The 22,016-nt window shown below is 55.5% G+C and overlaps 1 protein-coding gene across 6 annotated transcripts in view; it reads left to right on the forward strand.

Annotated features, from left to right (window-relative positions):
* The window catches only part of NDST1 (N-deacetylase and N-sulfotransferase 1), a 58,917-nt gene that overhangs the window by 11,636 nt on the left and 25,265 nt on the right, over nt 1-22,016 (forward strand). For 2 of the 6 annotated variants that reach the window (XM_059174052.1, XM_059174053.1), the window contains exon 2: nt 16,477-17,376. In XM_059174052.1, the coding sequence (XP_059030035.1) occupies nt 16,864-17,376 (513 nt within the window). In that variant the 5' untranslated portion in view covers nt 16,477-16,863. The other 4 variants (XM_059174051.1, XM_059174056.1, XM_059174055.1 and 1 more) reach the window with 4 other exon arrangements.

Raw genomic sequence — 22,016 nt, forward strand, 5'->3', positions numbered from 1 at the left:
CGGGGGACTTGGAGGAGTTTCGGGGGACAGGGAGGTAGGGAACAGCAGCCCTCCGATGGCACCAAGCGCAGACTTCTCTGTCCTGGGGGGACGAGAAGGGGGAAGGCAGGGCATCCGTTCGGGTGTTTACCAGCCGGGCCCTCTTCCGAGCCTTTTTCTGCTTTATTCTGCTGCTCAAGTCCATGTGTTATCCATCAGCTCCTTTGTCCAGCTGTCTGTCTGTCCAAGGTTCATTTCACTCTTTCATTGAAATCCTGACCAGCCCCGAGGCCAGCTAAGCTGTCTCCCTTTGGATGAGCTCTTGGCTGAGGGGTTGTAATTGTTCTGGGTACAAGGAAAAGGCGCGGAACTTTAAAAAATTGCATGTAGATTTCAGTCCCCCGTCTTTGGTTCCTTCAGTCAAAGGTACAGCCTCCCTCTCCCCAGAAGGCACAGACATGGGGCTCTGTAGCCAGGTTTTGAGGACCTTGTCTTAACTCTTAAAGCCCCAGGCTGGTAGGGAGGACGCCTGGAAGGCAGCTGTGCTTCATGTCAGCATGCTCCTTTCCGTCTCTGGGCTTCTCCTCTGCCCTCTGTGTGCTAACATACTGGGCTCCTTTCAGTTGTGGCTGAAAGAGCCTTATGAGCCATCCTTGGAGAAGATGACAGTGGGGATCAGCATAGGAGCCAGTGTCTGGGTGGGGATGAGGGCCCCTGTCACTGGGCCAGGCCCAGAGAGCGTTCACATATCTCAGGTAATCATGGGAAGAGGGAGGCTAGAAGCCAGGGCCAGAGTGGACAGGGCCTGTGCTCTGGCTGTCAGGCCCCACAGGGAGGCCCGAGCGCAGGGAAGTTGGAGGTCTAGCCTGTGTGGCCCAGTGAACTGGCACAGGCTGAGGGGTGCCCCAGTGTGTGGTCCTGTGACAGGCAACCCAGGGCTTCAAGTTCAGGCCTCGATAAGCCATTTACAGGTGGGTAAACTGAGGTACATAGAAGAAGGGACTCTATCAGTGTAGAAAGTCGGGCCCAGATTCAGGTGATCTGACTCCCAGGCAAGGCTGCACTCCTGTGTCCCCACCTCCCTCTGCAGGGTCAATGCCAGATCACCGAGCGGGATAATAGTCTGATTGTCTGTGTTGACCTCCACAGTAGGGCCTGGAGAAGTGAAGCCACCACCGTCACAGCCACCCCAGAGGCATGAAACCGGTTGGATGTGCAAATTATCCCTCATATATTCTCCATTTCATTTTTTTCTTCCTTAAGCTGTCTCTGATGGGCCGGCCCCCTTGGTGCCCGTTTCCGCCTGGCACCGGGCTTCATGCTCTTTATTCTGAAAACAAAGCTTCCTTCTGATGGCCCTCCCGCTGGGACAGGGAAAGGGCAGGCGTGGCACTGGGAGGCCCTCCTCCGCCTCCTCTTACTGGGATCATGGGGTTTTGTCAGATGCTGGACCTGGGACCCGGCAGCACTGGGGGGCTGGGAGAGCAGGGATCCACCCCATGGGCCCCGCCATTAAGCCCAGAAGTTCTCCCCCAGTGGCCAAAAGGGTGGGCAAATGTACCAGACAGGAATCAAAGTAAAGCCCTGCTCTGGTCCAGGCAGTCAGTTGTCCCAGCACAGGATGGAGGTCTGGCCAGGAGCTGTTCCTGTGACAACCGTCAGGGTTTCAGCTGACACAGGTGATCAGCCTCCAAGTGACATTGGTCTCCAGGGGCTGCAGAAGCCAAAAGAGATGTGCAGATGAGGGAGGCAGTAATCCCTCATCCAACAATTTTTTTTTTCAAGCATTGACTTTGTTCAGGCAGTTTTTTCTTATCCTGGGACATGGCAGCGAACAAAACAGACCAAGTCCGTGTTTGGGACTCAGGGCTGACATTTCTGGCGGTGAGGTAGAATCAGCAAAGCAACAAACACTGGTTCAGTACTCGCTATTTGTCAGGTGGCAAGAGGCCCCAGGAGGAGAAATAAAGCTTGGTTTGGGGGTAGAAAGAGTGATTTGAGCAAGTGACTCTGCTGTGTTGGGTGGTAGCGGAAGGTCTCCAGAGAGAGGGACAGCAGGCTCCACGAGGGTGGGGGAAGCCATGGTATTTCTGGGGAAGAGCATTTCAGGCACAGGGAACAGCCACGCAAAGGCTTCGAGGCACAGGAAGGAGCTGGTGTGCCTGGGACGGAAGGAAAAGCCATCCTGGCAGGAGATGGGGCCTGAGGGAGTGTGGAGGAGCAGACTGCTGGGCCCTCTGGCCCCTCCAGAGGTCTTTGCTGTTCTGTGTGAGGAAAGGGAAAGCTGCTGAGGACTTGGGACTAGGGTCATACTCCCTTCAGCACACATCGGGGAAGGATCGACTGGGCCACAGCCTGAGAAGAAGCAGGGTACCTGGCCGGGAGGCTTCTGTAGTCACACAGATGAAGAAGGGCTCGGGGTGACCACTGGGCAGAGGCCACCAGAGGTCAGATTCTGGATGGATTTTATAGCATAAGCTGATGGATTAGGTGTGGGGTGTGAGAGGAAGAGGGTGTCCACAGCAAAGACTCTGGCCTAAAGGACTGGAGGGATAGTGTTGTCATTTACCAAGACCGGGAAGGCTGTAGGGGACAAACAGGTTTGGGGAGAGAAATGGAGATTTCAGGTCAGATGTATTAAGTTGGAGCCCTGGCTGGAGTGGTGGGGCACGTGGCTGGTGCCTGCACCAGTGATCCCTGCATGGGCGTGGGGGGGTGCCCTCCCAGACTGAAAATCTCTCAAGAACAGATGTTCTGGGCCCTTCATGTTCTTTTCGCTCTTCGCAAATCTGCTCCTGCTTTTCCCTTCTGAGGAAAAAGGCAGTTTCTGAGGATTCATTGTCATGGTGGTCCTAGCCTTTCTGCCCAGTGTGCCTCTTGTGGGGGGGCGGTGGAGGGGAGCTCTGGAGGCCTCAGGCCTCAGGCCTTGACCAGGCTCTGCTGCCAGTAGAGAGAGCTTTCACTCTGTGCCTTGGTTTCCCCTCTTCTACACAGAAGGGTTGAGCTGGGCCTCTGAGGGTGGCAGGGTGTTCTTGAGGAGGCCGGATTGCACGGCACCTTAGAACTCAGGCTTAGAGTCCAGATAACGGGTGTGAATCCTTGTTCTGCCACTTGGCTGTGAGACTCTGGGCCAGTGATAGAACCTCTCTGAGTCTTAGTTTCCTTATCTGTGAAAACAGGCCAACCGCAGTAACTTGTTGGTGTTGCCGTGAGAGTTAAATGGGAAAATCCACACAAAACTCTTAGCTAAGGCTCTAGATATCCCAAACTCTGTTAAACACAGGCTTTTAGTCCGGGTGACCTGGGTGGTGGGTCAGGTTAAAGGGTTTTGCCCGGTGACAGTAGGAGCCATGGAAGGTTATGGAGTAGGAGCATGCGACGTGTGTGGTTTTAGGGAAGCCGTGAGTGTGGGGACTTGGCCTGAGTCCTCTTGCTAAGTCCCTGACTCCTCCTGCCTGCCAGAGTGAGAACTGAGGGCCAGGCCCACTGGACTTGCTTGCCCTTCCCCAGCTGAGGGTCCTCACAGACGGCATGAACAGCCTCCGCCTTGCATAGGTCACTCGGGGACAGGATGATTATTTCTCTCAAGTTCTCCTGCAGGACCCCTTGTGTGTACTTCCCAGTGGCTGACTCAAGGGAATATGAATGTGGGGCTTTGAGGGGTGGGTGACATTAAGGGGACTTGAGTTACACGGAGTGCTCTGGACAGGGCCAGTGGGGACAGGGAAGGCTGGGAGTGGCATTCCGCGGGGCACTTGACTGTGCCCTCAGTTCCTGGTCTGGGTCCAGGCTGGGTGGTGCTTTGCTCCAGTGGAGCCGTGGAGAGGTTGACAGCAGGTGGAGGAATGCGGCCCCTCAAGACCCACACTTCACTGGTGCCCAGGCATGCCGGCTGAGCCCTGGGCTTTTGCAAGCCTGTTTCTCGGCAGCTGAGCCATGCCAGGACAGCCAAGGACATTTCAGAGACCCCAGGGCTCACAGCCAGGCTGTCACCAGGCATTGCTTGTTTTCCCAGGGTCCGAGTGATTTTAGGGCTGGAGGGGAGCTCTGGAGATACTCCAGGGACTTTGCTTACAGCGGGTAAATTGAGATCCAGAGAAAGCAAGGCACTTGACCAAGGTCTCACAGGGCCGCCTCCCTACTATCTGTCACCTCCCTCTGTTCCCATGTCCTTTGCTGAGACTCCTGGCCTCCTGCCCGGATGTTTGTAACAGCCTCTGTCTTGTGGGCTCTCTGAGAGCTTTGTTTGTCTTCCTATTCTCATACTCTTGCCTTAACCTGCCAGGCACACAAGCTGTTTGTGTCTGGTGACCTCTCCCCTCGGGTCCCAGACAGAGCAGTGCAAGGTGGAGGTTCTGAGCTTAGACCCCAGAGCCAGTGCTGCCCCCTTCTAGCATGGTGACCTGGGCAAGGTGCCCATGTTCAGAGCCCCAGCAACTCTGTGAAGTGAAACCAGTAGTACTTCGTTTATGAGGATGGTTAAATGAGATAGTATGTGAAACGCCGGATATAAATGGAGTGAACTCTCAGAAATGGTCATTGTTGTAAGTGCTGGTTGAACTGAAAGTCAAGGGCATGGAGGAGTCGACAAAGCTCTGGACCGGGGGGGCACAAGAGGTGGGCTCCAAGTTCATTCTCAAACACTGCCTCGCAATGTGCGTGTGGGGACATCACCCCTCCCCCGGGAACCCCATTTTCCTCATTGGGGAAAGACGGAGGAGATCACCGCTGTTTTTACGAGGTTGTCCTGTGACACTAAAGCAATGGCTGTGAGAAAGCTTTGCATGTGTATAATGATTTCAAAATGGCCCGGCAGGGGCCACAGTGTGCTGTCAGTGACAAAGACACTGCAGCGATGGTGGTGGACAACTGGCTGGGCCGGAGACTGGTCAGTCTGCAAATGCTCAGCTCCCACCCAGGCTTCCCTTCCCTGCCCGCCTGCTCCCGGCCCCCACCAGCCTGCCTTTCACACAGTAGCCTCATTGCTGCACAGTTAGAGGTGTGGGAGGTGCAAAGACCTGCTGGCATCTTCCAGGCCCTTGGGTTTTGGGTTCTCTGTGGCTGATGCCATGGAATGCAGGATTACAGCCAGACACTGGTTCGAATCTCAGCAAAGCACTGGGAGCCTTAGCAATGCTTAACTTCCGTGATCCTCAGTTTCCATACTTGTGAGAGGAGGCGCTAATGAAGTAGAGGCCAAGCATCCAGCAGAGGACCAGCACGTGGTTATATTCGGTTCGGGGGAGGGGTTTGTATAATGTGTTTTCTGCCTGGAGTTTATGGACTCACGGGTTTATGGATGGTGGGAAGTGGGGGCCGCTGTGCCCACCTCTGGGGATGAGCTGCAGAGGTCAGTCGCCTAGCTTGGAGCCAGGAGGGCCTTTGGAGCCAGCTGGAACTGTCCATTTTGCGGGTGATTGGGGCAAGTCCTGGAAAGGAGCAGGTGCTTGCTGGGGTCACTGGTGGGTTAGAGGGGAGCTGGGCCTGGGGTCAGGCAAGTGAGACACCTAGAGGCACACCGTAGGGAGCCCTCAATCTCAGGAGCCCCTGGGAGCTGGTGCTCATGTTCAGCCCTGGGCAGGTGCACAGCAACATCTGAGAATGGGTGCCACCTGCCCGTCCATGCCTGCTGCCTTGCCAGCCTCGCCGGCCTCGCTAGCCTCGCCGGCCTCCTTGTAGCCAGGGCTAGGACTGCACCTCCAGTCTCCTGATACCAGGAACTGATTCCCGAGCCTTAGAAGTGCGGGGACACCTGTAAGGCACCTTCTAAGTGGCTCACTGAGTCCCCCTGGGCCCCTTTAAAAGGAATCTGCAATAAGTAGGTCACCGGGCGCTTTCACTCAGTCCGTGCTCTCTGGTTTCTGGGCTCCAGAGAAAGTGAGGCCCTCCCACCTGGCTCCTCTCCCTTCCCCTTCCCTACCAGCTGTGCCTCCATGGAAGCATGTGGGTGGGGGACTCCTGTCGTGGTGACAAGCCCCAGCAAGTCTAGAGGGACGAGGCCACTTCCGTGTGTGTCCCGAGTGAAGCCTCCCGGGTCTCAGCAGGCCTGCGCTGTGCCCACCAGGCCTCCAGGTGATCAGGGAGCATGTGCCGCGCTAAGTGACTCAGAGCTTTCCTTTCCTCTTTATTGCCCCCAACACATCCAACTGCCCTCGGCTCTGGCCACAGGGCCTGGAGCCTTTTCGGTTTCCCTAAGGCTTTCTTGTCTTGTGGGCAGCCTAGTCCATGCCCCCCATGGGGGGCAGTTTCTCCATCACCTCTGCTGCGCCTGTTGGCTGGGCCTTGGGCAGCCATGAAGAGGTAGTCAAGGCCTCTGCTCCCTGCAGGGGTTCTCAGTTTTCATGCAGGGCTGGAAGGGTCCTGGGCCATCGTTGTGAGGTGACATGGGGGCACCTGGATAATCAGCCCAGCCTCCATCCCAGGCCCACACATAAAACACTCCATCTTTTTCCCTACTGGAAAAAGGGCCTGAAATCCTGCTGTTAGCAAATAGCCTTGTGCTTTCCTTGGTGTCTTCTAACAAGGCAGGTTCCCTCAAAGGTGGGCAATCTCACATGTTTGCTGCTGCCGAACAAAGCCAAGCTAGCCTGGCCCCTTTGCAGCTGCGTGTGTGACCGTGGCCTAGTTGCTTCTCCTCTCTGGGCTATGTCAGGCCCTTTTTACCCCACACCTCAACATGCTGGCGTGGGTTCTAGGCCTTCTATAACCTGGCAGTTACCTTGCTTCTTCCTCTGCTGGCCAGGGCAGTAGGAAGAACCCGCCAGCTGAGTTGGCATGGGGGCCAGGCCCAGAAGCCGGGGTCACAAATGCTTTGACCGCCAGCTGGTGCCAGTAGACCGTATCAGGCCTTCTTCCTCTCCTTCTCAGGATGCGTGGGGAAACAGGTCTGAAGGGGGAAGGGCCTTGTTTGGATCACGTTGGAAGCCCGACAGAGCTGCACCGTCGCAGTCTCTTCGGGTGTTGGCTGCTGCCTTTCTTGAGAGCGTCTGGAGGGCCCATCAGCCCGAGGGCCAGGGACATGCCTTCTCCCCTTCCATGTAAGGCGCCTTTCTTGGGGAGAGGGCGGCTCTACCTGGGTGTGGGGCAGAATTGGGCAGGACGTCTTCTTCCTGAAGTCCAGGAGGGAGGGGGGTTGGTGGCCTCCAGCAAGGAACTGGTTAGTGAGGGGCCTGGAGGCTTCTGGCAGGGATGGCGGGGATCTCCATTGGTGGCTGGGCTCAGGGCGCCCCAGGGCCACCCCTCCCTCTCTCCCTCCCAGGGCGAGGGCTGGGCCGAGAGTAATGCCATTTGTCCTAGCTCAGGGATTAGGTGTGGCGGTGTTAAGTGAGGAGTGTGTGGCCATTAAGAGGGCGCACTGAAGAGAAGCAGAGCCCAGCGCTGCTGCCTGGACATCTGGTGGGTCTCGTCATTCTCTCCCCGGCCTTCCTGTACCCTCTGACCGGGGCCCCTCGCCCCCTCCCTCCTGTCCAGTCTTCCCAGGTCTGTCAGGACGTGTGTGCGCCTGCATGTTCACAGCCACACGGGAGGGGGCCGCTTGGCCTCCAGGCCGGACACTGGACCCTGCCTGCGTTTAGGACCGGAGCAGCTTCCTCAAGTGTCCCAGCCCCCGGGACCGCCCCAGCGAGATGGTTCAGGGCCGACGGGGTGGGTTCCAGATGGAGTAGAAGGATGTGGTGGGAAGGAAGGACTCCGTTTATCTTTATTTAGCTTTTACCTTGTAGCTTCACTGGAGCGGGGCAAGTCCGTGGGCCCCCTGGAAGCCAGTAGGTCTGAGAGGTAATGGCTGACTGCAGAGCCGTGGGGCGTAGCTGAAACAGTGAGGTCCCAGGGGGCTCAGGAAGTCACATTCGTGACTTTGGTCCTGTCCGCACTGTGCAAACCACGGCATGTCAAAGCCAGAAGGACCCCCGAGAAAGTTCCCATGTCCTTGTTTTGTTGTGTGGTGGGTGACGGTCACAGCCATCCTGATTTGTTTGGAACGTGGTATGGTCTCTGTCTAGGGGGAGCTCATGAAGAGTTGTTACAGATTCTCAGAGGGTTCTGTAACCCCAGGATGTCACAAATGTCTGTTCCAGTCCACATCCCTCATTGTCCAGTAGAGGAAGCAGGGGCTAGAAGTAGGGAAGGGTCTTGTCCAGAGGTGCATGGGGAAGCACGTGGAGGGCTTGGGATGCCGGTGTGGACTCCAGGAACCACGTGGATTTTGGCTTTTGCGTCTGTGAGATGGAAGACCACCCCCCCACCGACATTGCCTGTTTCTTGGAATCTCTCAGGGGGCATCCGGTGACCTGGGGTGGGCACACGGAAGGATGGAGACTGGGGCTGCCTGGCATTGCCCAGCTCTCCTGCTGGGGTGGCAGGCAGGGTGGGGCAGGTGTATGGGGCATGAAAAACTTGTTTCTACTTCACTGGGAAGAAATGGTGAGTAAATGAGGTCATGATAGTACCTGGTGTGCACCAGACCTGTGAAGCGAGATGGTCACTGTTGTCCTCTGAGCTCGCTCTCCAAGTTGACATCTCCTGCTTCTGACTCTCACTCCTGCCTCTCTCTCTTCTTCCTTCACATGAGACCTTTGCCTGGGGTATTGGGGCAGCCCCCTTTCTCATGTAGACACCTGCTTGTCAGAGATGACAGAGGCCCCTGGGGACAAGGGAAGCTGAAGGCCCTCTGGCTGAGGTCTTCTTGCCTTTCTGGGAGTCTGTGGTGTCCTTCCTGGCCAGTGAAGGCTTTCCCATCCCTGGAGAAATTGGGTCAGTCTGTGTTTACACAGCTGGGGCTGGTGATTTGCGGGAGGCCTCAGACCTGGGTTAAGAATGGTGTGGAATGCTGGGCATGAGGACTATAGAGGGGCTACAAACAGGGGCCCCAAGGTGAGCTGGCTTGGAGTCATCCTAACCGCTGCCCAGCTGTGGGACCTTCAGTCAGTTGCTTAGCCTCTCTGAGCCTAAGTTTCCCCGGCTATAAAGTTTGTGTATCAGTGACCCCACCACTCAGGGTGTGAGGGTTGGGTGTAACAGATCAGGGGAAGCTCTCATCACAGTCCCAGTGAGTTACCAGGAGCTCAGCCAGAACTGGCTGCTGTCAGCGAGGGAGGTTATGATATTTGCAAGGAAATATCATTCCATTTCTTTTGAGTGCCTATGATCTGAGCCTAAGAAAAATGGGAATGGATTTGGCACTGTCACAGATGGATTTGCGGGCTGAGGGGAGAGAGCCCTATTTGGGGAAGCTTCTTGGGGGGAGCGTGCCCTGTGATGGCCTGCCCACCCCGGTCTGTGTTAGGAGCTTCAGCAGGGACTGGAGGCCAGTGGGTCCTGACCTGTCTTGCTCCTCACTCCGCCCCTCCCCATAAGCTGGTTGGTTTGTTCGCTTGGTAAACCCTTTTCTTTCTTCAGAGCCAGTACAAAGGTAAACTCCCAGCTCAGGCTTTGTTGGCGGAAAGACAAATTCTCAACAAGTGGGGTCTGAGTTCCTGAGGTCTTTTTTGTTGCGCATTCCGTGCTGTGAGGAACTCAGAACAAATCCCAGGCTGGGAACCGGGGAGGGAACCAGCACTTTATGCTTTGTTCGGTTGTTGATTGATGGATGATTTGTGAGGCTTCTTCCAAGACGGATCAGGAGAGGCTGCTTTTGATGTTAAAACACACATAAAATGGATGGAAACAAAAACAGAAAGGGCACCATTCAAAGGGAGCAGAGAGTGGGACGTGCGGGGCAATGGTGAGAGCCGTGCCAGGGGAACCCGTGCAGGACGGGCCTGGGCTCTGGAGCAGGGCGGCCTGTGTGGGATCCCAGTCACCCACTCGTTAGCTCTGTGAGCTGGGGCAAGTCCCAGGCCCCCTCCAGGCCTCAATGTCCTCGTCTGTAATGTGAGGGGAAGGTAGGTCGGGGTGCTGTGGCATGGGTTAATAGCATAGAGCACAGGCGTATTTGTGTCTAATAAATGAAAGTTCATATTATTAATGCCATTTAGCTTGGAGATAGCTCATGGCAGATCCAAAAAGGGGAAGGGAACTGGCAGGGGCCCATTTCTCTTGAGCACCCGCCGTGGGTAGGAGAGCACTTCTGCTTTGGAGAGCCTTTGGTGAAGTCGGGGGACCTGTATTGTAGTCGGGGAGCAGCCGGCGTCTGGCAGCATGCGTCCGGCATTGCATGGTGGGACACAGAGCGGGGTAGCTCACCTAGGACTTTGAAATACAGCCGGCGGAGTCCAGCTCCGCGGCTGAGGCTGGCCGTGGAGGAGGATGGGCAGGGTTTTAATGGACAAGAAAATGAGTCTGGGTAGGTGGGGGTGGTGGCGGGGGGTCCTTTCCTCTCGGGGGGGGGGGGGTCTCTGTGTCCCTGCGTGTTCACAGCAGGGTGGGCTGCACACTCTGCAACCCCGAGACTCAGAGCCAGACTGCCGACAGTCCCTGGGTGGCAGCCCTGGACTCCAGGGTGACTGATGGGCAGCAGCTTGGCCCGCAGCCAGGCGGCACTGCGGGCCTGTGGGGGATGGGGTGTGCGGTGAATTCCAGCAGAGGAAGGGATTTGCTTCTGGTTCGGCCTCCCAGGGGTGTCATTGGGCTGGAGAGACTCCGGCACAGCTGGGAAGCAAATGTGGAGGATTTTCTCTGCGCTGTATGTGGTGGGTGGGGCAGGCCAAGACTGGGTGGCTGGCGGAGCTGGGCGGCTGCGGGGTGTGGCCGGGTGGTGGGTGGTGGTGTGATTGTGCTGGGGGTGTGACAGGCTGGGAGGGGCGGGGTCAGCTGTGGGGAGTGGCCCTGGGATTGCCTGTGGGGCTCCCAGAGCCTGGGCCGGCAGCCACCCCTCCTCCCCCAAGCCCGGGTGCCCATTCACAGACTTTTGAAGCTGTTTGCTTCCCACCCCACACTTGGCGCCTGTGGCCCAGATGGCTGAGATGACACCGCTTGAACATACCGGCACCCTGTGAGTCTGTGCATTCGTGTGCGTGTGAGTATGGGGGTATGGGGGCAGTGTTGGGAATTCCCGAGGCAGGAAATAAAATCGGGGCTCGGTGAATATGCGGGGCTGCAGGGACCTTCCTGCGTCTGCCCAGCAGCAGCAGCAGCACACCAGAGACACAAAACCTCGGGGCCCCCAAAAAAGCCTACATCTTCAGTGTCCAGTGCCACGCTTGGTGCCTCGTGCCGCTTAATAAGTACTGAAAAGAGGGGGTGGGCCTGGGCTTTTTGCTTGTCCCCACCTTCCAGTGTGCTCCCAAACCTGACCTCCTTTCTTCTCCGCCTGGATCCACTGTGGATTTGATCTGTGGCCTTGGACCAGGTGCTTCCCAAGCCTCAGTTTCCAAATCTGTGAAATGGCTAGTCATTGTATTAAGCCATATCACCCTGCGCCAGGCCCTGAGCTGTTTGATACACATTGTCTCTGTTAGTTTTGGCAGCAGCCCTGTGAGATAGTAATTGTTATGAAGCCTGTTTTCCACCTGGGGAAACCAAGGCTCAGAGAGGTTGAGGGATTTGCTCAAAGATCCCAAGGCTGGTAAATAACAGAGGCAAGGTTCAAGCCCAGGGAGGCTGGCTCCAGTTGGAGCCCTTCACCGTAAGGCCCGCAGCTAGCACACTGCCACCTCTCCCGATGGGTGGGATGCAACAGGGAATGACAGGTGCTGCCCTTCCCAGGAGGTTGGGTGCACACAGTAGACGTCGAGTCTGTGAAGGCTGCTTATTAGGTGCGCCTGCCCTAGGAAAGGCACAGGAAGCTGAGCCTCAGAGAGCTTGCGTTCTCAGAGAGCTCCTGGAGTCTACCTGACCATCTAGGGCAGAGCCAGACCCTAATTTCTCGATAGCTTGGTCTCTGGAAGGCCCTTGGCCTCTGCCTCCTTTCTCTCCAGGACCTGGAGAGGATTGTGGGGGAAGCAGAGCATTTTGGAGTTGGGGGGGGGGGTGAGGGGTAAGGAGTGACTTTCAACTCCTGAGCAGTGGCCACAGTTACCGTGGTATTTCCCGAAAGTGCACCGTTGCCATGGCATCTCCATGACGACCAGAGCATCTCATTCATTATCCCCAGCACCTTGGCAGAAAGAGCTGGGCCTAGGGCTGGGAGAGCACAGTGGGAGCCTGGCTCAGGGCTCGAGGTCTCGGTCACTGAGGCCCCCTCCCACTGTCCCCTGTTGCAGGCAAGGTGTCCCTGCCAGGATCTGGAGCCGGCTGCTCTGTCTCCCGGGGTCTGGGTTCAAATTTCAGCTCTGTCAGGGACTAGCTGTGTGATTTTGGGCAAGTGACTTAACCGCTCTGAGCCTCATTCTCCTTGACGGTAAATGTAAATGATGACACTAGTAATTACAAGGCTTAGATGAGGTTAGGTGTGTAAAAGCGCTAAACATAGTGCCCAGGCTTGTGGTAAGTGCTTGAAACATGTAGCAGTAAAAATAACAATGATGATGATTGTGACGTTATCACTGTTGTTATTATTTTTATTATAAAAGGCCCTTAGGGAGACTCCGCATGGAGGAATGAAAGACCAAATTTGAAGTTAGGAAGGAAACCCATTTGAGTCAAGATTTAGCGGTTTTCTGTATAACAACAAGTCGTTTCGCTTTGGAGCCTCAGTCTCCTTATCTGTAAATTGGGAGTAATAACAGCTCATTATGCCTCATTCATACCTTGAATACTTAATTAGAACCTATGCCTGGGGAGAGCGGTGGGGGTTGCTGTAATGAATCAGACTTGTCCCTGCCCTTCAGGGCACCCAGGCGTGTGGGGAAAGAGGAGAAATGAAATTAGTATTTGTAGGGGGCCCTCCATGTGCCAGCTGCCAGATGCCTGGCAGGGCCTGCCCCAGCATAGGTCAGTAAGTCCTCCTCTTGCTCCAGGATCTGGTGGCTCCAGGTTGCAGAGTTGTATATGGAAACACCTCGAGTCCACTCTGTGTGGACCTTACACCCAGGTGCACCCAGGGACTGGGCAGGAAGTCAAATGAGGGAAGGAGGGGGTCGGCTGTGGGACTCTATGGCCTCTGGGGATGAGTGCCCAGTGTCAGCAGAACATGCTCTTTTTAAAGAAAAGTTAGAAGTTCTAACTTCTATGTGAAATCTCCTGATTTTGAAATATTGATAATGAATCTCAAATTTAAGAAAAATGCTGTGCTAGCCAAAGAATGCACATTTGCATCCTGTTTTGGCCTGAGGGGCCTGGCTTTCCAGTTCCACTCTGTGGAGAGGGGATGGGGCCAGGCAGAAGCCTGAGGAATGGGACTTGGGGGCAGGAAAGGGGGTGGTGCATGGGGATGGCCTCAGAGAGGTGATGACATTGGAACTGGGGTCTTGAAGGATGAGTAAGTATCCCAAGGGGGATGGGGAGGCATTCCGGCAATGGGAACTTGGTGAGCACAGGCTTAGATGCATGACCAAGACTGGTGACTGGCTGGGCGAGGCTGGAGTTCAGGAAGACTGCTGGCAATGTCGCCAGCAAGACCCAGGCAGGGCCAGGGCATCAAGGGAGGGAGGCACCGAGACCTCAGCCTCCAGCTGTCCTGGAGGACTTGGTGGCTCCAAGGGGATTAGAAGCCCCCCAGTTCCCCATCCTTGAACCACAGGGGCCCTGGAATGCAGGCGCGTGTGGAGGGTCTCGAATGACTGGCTCCAGGCCCTCATGGGGGTTGCAGTGGTGGGGGGCAGTGCTGGAGGCTCCTCTTGCCAGCAGCATCTCATGCTCCCCCGCCCCTCACTTCAGAGTATTTGGCTTCTCTGGGGATGGGCTAGTCGACCCACTTTCTTTCTCCCTTTACCCTCTCCTGAGCCTGGGCTTCGTCGTGGCTTCCTCCCTGGCCTCCTGGCCTCTTACCACATCTGACCTTTGCCCATCCATGTGGCTCCAGGGAAAGGCCACAGGCTCTGAAAATGGGGATTTGGGCTTCTGAGAACTGACTGTCAGAGGCTTGAGAGAGCATGGAGCTGACTTGACCGAGCTTTGTGGGCTCAGTTCTTGTCCACACTGGGCCTCCATTCACCAAGCAGCCAATGTGCACAGGGAGAGGGGCTGACCCCAATTTGGTGCTGTGTGCCGAGCACGGTCTGTGTGCTTTTTATGTGTCAACTCACTTAATTTTCACAGCTCTGGGAGCATGTCAGACTTTGCTGTTTTACAGATTAGGAAACTGGGAGCACCGACAAGTTAAATAACTTGCCCAAAGTCACACGGCTGCTGGGAGGCTGCGTGAGTGTGAATGAAGCTGGCTGCTTCCAGTCTGCATGTAACCGCAAGGGCTTTCTTACAGTAGTACTTTAGGTCCTCTGGTGGGTTTGAGGGTAGGGGTCTGGATTCCTTGTAATTGTTACAGGATTTTGAAGCATATATGTGTATTCTTTATGGGAAAATGTTGTCAGATTCCCATAGGGGTCTAGGACCCCCAGATGCCTGAGACTGCTGGTTGCATCATTAACGGGGACACTGTAAGTCTGTTCATGCAATCGACCAAGGGCCAGTGATCATAGCATCCAGGCCTGCGGGGGAAGTACGGTTGGGTGGCTGGAGTGGCTAGATATCCTCAGGTGTAGTAGGCTGGCAGGGCACCAGCCAGGCGCTGTACCTCTCCACCCACTGTGCTGTGGTCCTGGACCCAAGGCCGAGAGGTGGGGCTCGCTGTGACCACAGGGCAGAGGGCTGCCCTTATCAGTGGGAAATGGGATGCAGTTGCAAAATGGGAATAAACAGGACTATCACCCCAGCCCTCCAGCTGTTCCAGGAAACCTGTTCCCTCTTGCTTTGCTCTCAGCTAGAGTGACAAGGAGTCCCTGGAAAGCTCGGCTGGGTCTCTTATCTCCAAGCTGAGGCATGTGCCTCTCCCTATTCCACCCACAGCCCCCCTCCCCCCAACTTGTTCTCCTGGTCAGTTCAGGTACCACTTCCTCCAGGAAGCCTTCCTTGATCCTGCTCCTCCTGAAGAGTTAAGTCCCCCTGAGTTCTCTCAAATGCCCTTCTCCCACTACTCCTCCCCTGCATTGTAGGTGTCTGTTTTCTTGGCTACCTTGGGTTCCCCATGGTGCTGGCATATAGTAGGGACTGAATTGCAGAATATGGGAGGTGGGAGAGCCCCTCTGAGAATGACCCAAGCTCCTCTCTGACAGGCAGGAGGCCCAGAGAGGGGTAGGGGTGTGCTCTGAGTCACACAGCACGTCATTGGCAGAACTGGGAGTGGCACGGGTGTCTGGGACATATTCTCATTTCCCACTCCTGCCTCATGCTTCTGAGCACATCTTCTAAAAACATTTTTTTTTTTAAATTTTCACAAACGTGGTAAATGATGATTGTAGAAAATTTAGGAAACAAAAAGAAGAAAATAAAAATTATTCGGACATAATCATCGTTAACATTTTGGGCTTTTTGTTGTTGTTGTTGGGATTTGGTACGAGTTTCTGGCTTACACATAACAATTTTTAACAGAAATGTGACCACGCAGACTGTTTTTATAAACGTTTTCCTCTTTAACAACATGTGTGGCAATTATATTTTTGTGTCAGTAAATGTCCTTCTTTCACATCTTGTAGAAGTGGTAAGTGGCTGCCTGGGATTCTGTCTGATGCTTGCATCATAGTTGCTAAGGACAGTCCTCTGTTGCTGGGCATTTGCTATTACAAGCAGCATGGGGATTCAGATTCTTGTGGGGAAATCATCACACATGCCTACAGTTACAACCCCTGCGATCGTAAGTTCCTAGAACTGCTTTTGTTGGGTCTCCGGTTTGCTGGGGCCAACACTCAGCACACCAGATAGTCTCTTGGGCCTGGGAGGGATTTTCAACATCTTCACCCCCTAGTCTGGGCCTGAGGCTTCTAGTCACTCCCTGGCTGTGCCCACCCAGACCCTCACACCTTTTGTCCCCATCTCTCTCCTGCTGGCTTTCAGCAGCTGCTTCCACTCATGTGCAAGGGGGACTGGGTTTGGGTGTGTGGTCTCCATTGACTTTCCAGTGAGACCAATACGGGTGGCCTGCTCTGGGCGGAGGATAGAGCTGAAGGGGACCCAGGAACCCCAAGTTCTGGCTGCCTGATGAGGCGGCTGAGCCCATTCAGAGAGAGAAATGGGGGAGGGGCACTGTGGGTGAGGAGGAGATGGTGAGAATGGGGTGTTCCGCCGTGATTTAGAATTCCGCCTCCGACTCCCAGGCCTTTGGATGTTTGTTTCACCTTGTCCTTCCTGCTTCTGGGGGTCTCTTGGTCTGGTCTTGGTCTCTGTAATTACAATGAATAGCAACCACCATCGCAGACACCGTGTTGTCCCCATTATGCACATTAGGACAGGGGGCTTACACGCTGAGCCTCTTGTGAGGCAGGTACCGTTGTCAGCCCAGTTTCACAAGTAGGGAAACTGAGGCTCAGAGAGATTATGAGGCTTGTATGACATTGTGCAGCCAGGTTGGGCAACAGTGCTTGAGTGTGGGCCCACCAAGGTCCGGTCCTGTGTGTCCACAGTCAGCAGACCCCCGAGAGCCCACTCTCTGACTTTTCACCCCCGGCTCTCCTCACCTCTCCACAGCCTTGGCCCCGGGGGCCCCACGGAGCGAACGACATGTGGCCGTCCCGGGCCGGCCCAGCGTCCTTCGGCCCACTCCGCAGCCCCCCCAGGAGGCCCTGACGCCCTGGGGGCACTTCTCCTGTGCACAGGACCACGTGGGGGTTTGCCATGGTGACATAAAGGGGCACAGAGGAAGGAAGGAGCGCGACCGGCCTGCGGACTGTGCCCCTGGCTGGGAGGAAGGGCCGGGGGCCCAGACCCTCCACTCCTGCTGCCCACCGAGGGCTGCGCTTGCTCAGCGTCTGTGAAACTGTTGCTCAGTGGACGACTCTGGTGTCTCCTTCTGCGTGGGGCCTGGGGGTGGCCAGGGCAGGTGGGCCTCCGGCGGCCGAGGTCTCGGGGGCCAGGATGCCTGCCCTGGCGCGCCTCCGGAGGCTGTGTCGGCACGTGTCCCCGCAGGCTGTCCTCTTCCTGCTGTTCGTCTTCTGCCTGTTCAGCGTTTTTGTCTCAGCCTACTACCTGTATGGCTGGAAGCGGGGCCTGGAGCCCTCTGCGGACGCCCCTGAGCCAGACTGTGGGGACCCGCCCCCTGTGGCCCCCAGCCGCCTGCTGCCACTCAAACCCATACAGGCAGCCACGCCCTCCCGCACGGACCCACTGGTGCTGGTGTTTGTGGAGAGCCTCTACTCCCAGCTGGGCCAGGAGGTCGTGGCCATCCTGGAGTCTAGCCGCTTCAAGTACCGCACGGAGATCGCACCGGGCAAGGGGGACATGCCCACGCTCACCGACAAGGGCCGTGGCCGCTTTGCCCTCATCATTTACGAGAACATCCTTAAGTATGTCAACCTGGACGCCTGGAACCGGGAGCTGCTGGACAAGTACTGTGTGGCCTACGGTGTGGGCATCATCGGCTTCTTCAAGGTATGCGGGGTTGGGGGGGTCCCCGAGCAGTTCATAGGTCTGGCTGAGTTTGGGTCCCCATTTCGATCTGTACTTGGTAGCTGAGTGTCTGACTTTTCTCATCTGTAAAATGGGTATATAATGGTAGCGCCTACCTCCTAGGATTGTCATGAAGGAGAAGTGGGTGAGGATCTGTAAAGCACTTGGAGCACACAGTGCCTGCTGTCTACTAAGTGCCTTTTAAAAACTAGCTTTTCGGGGTGTCTGGGTGGCTCAGTTGGGTAAGTGTGTGCCTTCAGCTCAGGTCACACGATCTCAGGGTCCTGGGATGGAGGCCCACATTGGGCTCCATACTCAGCAGGGAGTCTACTTCTCCCTCTGCCCCTTCCCCCAGCTTGTGCAAGCTCGCGCTTGCACTCTCTGACTCTTTCAAATAAAATCTTTAAAAAATATGTTAGCTTTTATTAGGAACACATGGCAGGGGGATTGCCCAGCACACAGCAGGGACTTGCCTAAAGGAAGCCCCCGGAACAGTTGTGAGGTGGGAGAGGCTTGCTGCTGTGAACATCATGGCAGTCTTCCCAAGGGACGAGGTGTGCCCTCATTTTGCAGATAGGCAGACCAAGGCGTGAGAAGGTTATGTATCTGAGGCTAGGTAGCCTGGAAGTAGGCGAGCCAGAATTTGAACTCCAATTTAGGTGGTCTGGGCTCTGGATCCTGTGCTCTTTCCTCTTGGCTCTGGTGGGCTGTGGCATTTACGCACCTCCTGAATAGAGCCATTTTGCATTGGAGGAAAGAGGAAAAAGAAATCCCAACAGGCAGGTAAGCTGCTCTGGGCTCCATGGGGGCACCCAGAATGACTGCTGGGATCAGAGTCTTTGCTGAAAGTGTTGTGAAGAAGCTGTCCATGGGGAGCAGCTGGTTGGGGGAATCTAGAGGCTCTGGCTTCAAGATGGGCGGTAGGGACTCTAGGTAGGTGCTTGGGGACATTCAGCAAATATTACTGCATGCTGACTGTGTTCCAGGTCCTTTGCTAGGCACTGGGGACATGGGAGTAATTGAAGTAGGCAGAGTCACTGCTGTCACAGAGCTGACATTTCAGTGCAGTGGGGTGGGGTCAGTGACAGGCAATGAACAAGTAAACACACCATGTGGCAAATGGCGATAAGTACGAGAAGGAATAAAGCCGGGAAAGGGCACAGGGAAGTAATGGGTATGGGCAGTTGACACTGTTTTTGATAGAAGGGCCACTTTGACAAAGAGGCTGGAAGGAGGGGAGACAAGGAGTCACATAGTTCTCGGCACAAAGGGCCCTCCAGGCCGAGGTGACATTAGTAAGTATGCAGGTCCTGAAGCAGGTTCTTTGTTGGCATGAGCCAGGAGAGGAGCGGGAGTGGGTCAGAAGGGGCGCGTGTTTGCCAGCAGGGCACCCTCTGTCCCCAGGCATTCGTGAGCACCCCTGTGCCCTGGACCCTGGGCTCGGTGTGGGGCGGAGCCTGGTCCAGAGGAGGTTCCCATGGTGTGTCCTTTCCCACATGAGTGCAGCAGGATGCTCTGAGAGTAAAAGAAGGTTTTATGGGCCAAGAAATTGAAGGCCCTTAGAAGTCCTGCAGTGGAGCAAACCTGGTGAGATTTGTTCCCCAGCTGGCTTGATCACAGAGGCCTTTATTTCACAGAGCATCCTCTGGGAAACACTGGCCTGGTTTATGGCTTTTCATCTGCCAGAACCTCAGACTGCCTCTGCTATCTGTTTTTTCTTTTCTCGTGGACTCTTCCGTTCCCTGCCATGAACTTCATTAAGTTTGATCCAGAGCCCCAGCCCTGAAGAACATCACAATGGCTGGTACTTACCGAGTGCTGCCCCAGCCCAGTGCACTGTCCGTGCGCTTCGTGTGAAGAATGAACTCACCCATCACCCGCCAGCCATCCTCTAGGGGAGGTAGATATCGTCCTGATTTTAAGAGAAAAGGAAACTGAGGCAAAGAGGGGTGAAGAGATGTGCTTCCACTCCTCTCTCTAATAAGCACAGATCCAGAATTTGAACCCAGGCAGTCTGGCTGCAGAGGCTTTAGTCATAACCACCATGTGATGAATCCAGGGCCTCAGATGCCCCTTTTGGAGTAGAATTTGCATCTGAGCACAGAACTCCTGTAGTCTCCAGGGACCAGGCCGGGGACACAGTTGGTGTACCAGAGCTTGGGTCCTGTCTAGCCCCAGTTTTTGGCTCTACAGAAGGTGGACATGGGGCCCCAGGGAGCAGAGGGACAAGCTCACTGTCTCTCGGGGTCAGGGTGGGTGGCGGCGCAGTCTGTGGAAGTTCCAGTCTCCATGCTCTTCTACCATACTGCGTGAGACAAGACTGCTGCTTGGTCTTGAGCCGGGGCCTGTGACTTTCTGCTCAAACAGAGCCCTCTGGTGGTCAGGCTCCATCTTTTGGCTCTTTGCACAAGGCTTGCGTTGGTGCTGTGTGTTGGACCTGTCAAACCCAAAGGGTCTCTGCACTCCAGAGGTCTGGAGACACTCGCTTGCCAAATTTCCCAGGTGCTGGATTCCCAGATCAGTGTTAGAGCAGGGGCTGAAGAGTCCGGACCCTCGTTCATATCTTTCTGTCATTTATAAGCAGAGGGACCCGGGGCAGGATCTTCAACCCATCTGTGAAGTGGGGCCGTGCTGAAAATGACAGTGGGTGGCACCCTGAGCCACCCATTAAATGGCAGCTAGTCTTGCTTTGTCATCACCGTGTTCAGCAAATACAGCTGGCAGTCGGTCGCCTCTGTCTGTCTCGTGGTTCTGACGGGCACGCGCCTCTGGGAGGTCCTGGGGGGTCAGGGCTGATCTTCATCGATAGCCTTGGTTCCTGACATCGTTGTATCTCAACCTCATGACTCCAGAGGCCCTGGAGCTGACCACATCCTAGCAGGGGACTGACAAGGGCTGCCCAACCTCTTTTATCGCACACTTACTATGTGCCAGATGCTGAATGCATTGCTTTGTGGGCCTTATCCTGGGTAAGTCTCGTGACCACCCTGTGAAGGAGGCATTTTATTTTCAGGAGTAAACTGAGGCTCCAAGCAGAGTAGCTGTTTGCAGTAACATGGCCAGTAAGTCAGGGCCGAGGTTAGACCACCACCACACTCCTGCCTTCCAACCCAGCCACGCACGGGCATGTCAGTGCAAACAGACAGACGGACTGGGGGACTGATACCCACAGAAGACCCCTTTGGGGGGTGTCCCAAGGTCATCCATCTGGTTACTAACAGAGTCTGTATTGGGCCTCCTGATTCCCGGGTCAGGGCCCTTCCTCCCTCTACCTGCATGACTCCGTTGGGAGATTTGGTGTCTCCTGAGTGGGTCTTCAGTGCTGAGGGACAGGAGGGGGTCCCCTCCGGTGGGCTGAAGCCTACAGGTAGGGTCATTCTCTGCAATGCTGAGTCTTGCTCTCCATTCCCTTCCCCAACTGGCTCCTTTGCATTGCTGACTGGCTTTCTGCCTTCCTCCATGTTCCCCAGCTGGGCCGCTGGCTGAGCTGCCAGGGCCTGGCAGTCAGCTCAGGAATGGGGCTTTGAAATGGGATCCCCCAGTGCCTGCCGGCCAGTGTGGCCTCCCAGGCCACAGCAGGTGAGGGACAGGGCCCGGAATGTCACTAGGCCCCCCTGCTTTTGCCCCCACGTAGCCCAAGTAGTTCCTATCCTTGGCCAGTGCTGGCTTAGGGGTCCCATGGACCTCGGGGCTGAGTGGAGTGGCCTCTTGGGCTTGTTCTCTGCATTGGGTCTCGACTCTCAAGGCTAGTTGAGGACAGGGTGGGCCTTGGCAGGTACTAGTATGTGGAGAAGTGCATGCAGGTCCCTTACTGCATTGTATGAGGCCAGAGCTCTGCAGAGCCTTTGTGGGAATTAGAAACAAGCACTCCTCTGTGAGGGCTGTTAGCAAAAGACATCCTCTGCGCACAGACAGCTCCACTTGGGGCACGCGGCTCTGTCTTCAGCTGAGTGTCCTGTGCAGTGCTCACCTGACCAGCTCTCCTGGGTGGCCCTGGGTTACCCTCCTAACTTCCTCTCCAGACTCATTGGGGGCCCTCATGTGGTGCCCTTTGTGTTTCCCTGCCCCACTCATTCTCCACACGGCAGCCAGATGGATCTTTTAAAAATGCCAATTGGAACCTGTCATCCGTCTTTGAAACCTTTTGATAGTGTTTTTTTGATGGCTTCCTGCTGCCCCTTGAAGCCTCCAGGATCCCAGGTCTGGTCCCAGCTGACCTTCCTGCCTCATCTCCTCCTCTGCCTCTTGATCACTCCGCTGGCCTCTTTCTATTCCTTGAGCTCTCTCCTTCCTCAGGGCCTTTGCACTTGCTGTCCTTTGAATGTGGCCCCTATTTTCCCTAGTTGTTACTTAAGCATTCTTTAAACCTTAGTTTGAAAGTCCCTTCTCTGGAAAGTCTTCCTTGAGCCAGCTGTGGCCAGTTATTGACTGTTCTAGAACTATGAACTTGCTCTGTGTAGGATGTGCCTCATTGAAGTTTTGTATTTATTTCTGTGATTTGGATTGCTTTCTCTCTTCCCTGCTTGACTTTAAGGTTCATGAGGTCAGGAGCTGTATCTGTTTTCCCTCGCTGTATCCCTGGCACGAAACATAGTAATAGTTGTGGAATCAACAAATGAAAC

This window comes from Mustela lutreola, chromosome 5 (assembly GCF_030435805.1).
Source record: "Mustela lutreola isolate mMusLut2 chromosome 5, mMusLut2.pri, whole genome shotgun sequence".
NCBI classification, from domain to species: Eukaryota; Metazoa; Chordata; class Mammalia; order Carnivora; family Mustelidae; genus Mustela; species Mustela lutreola.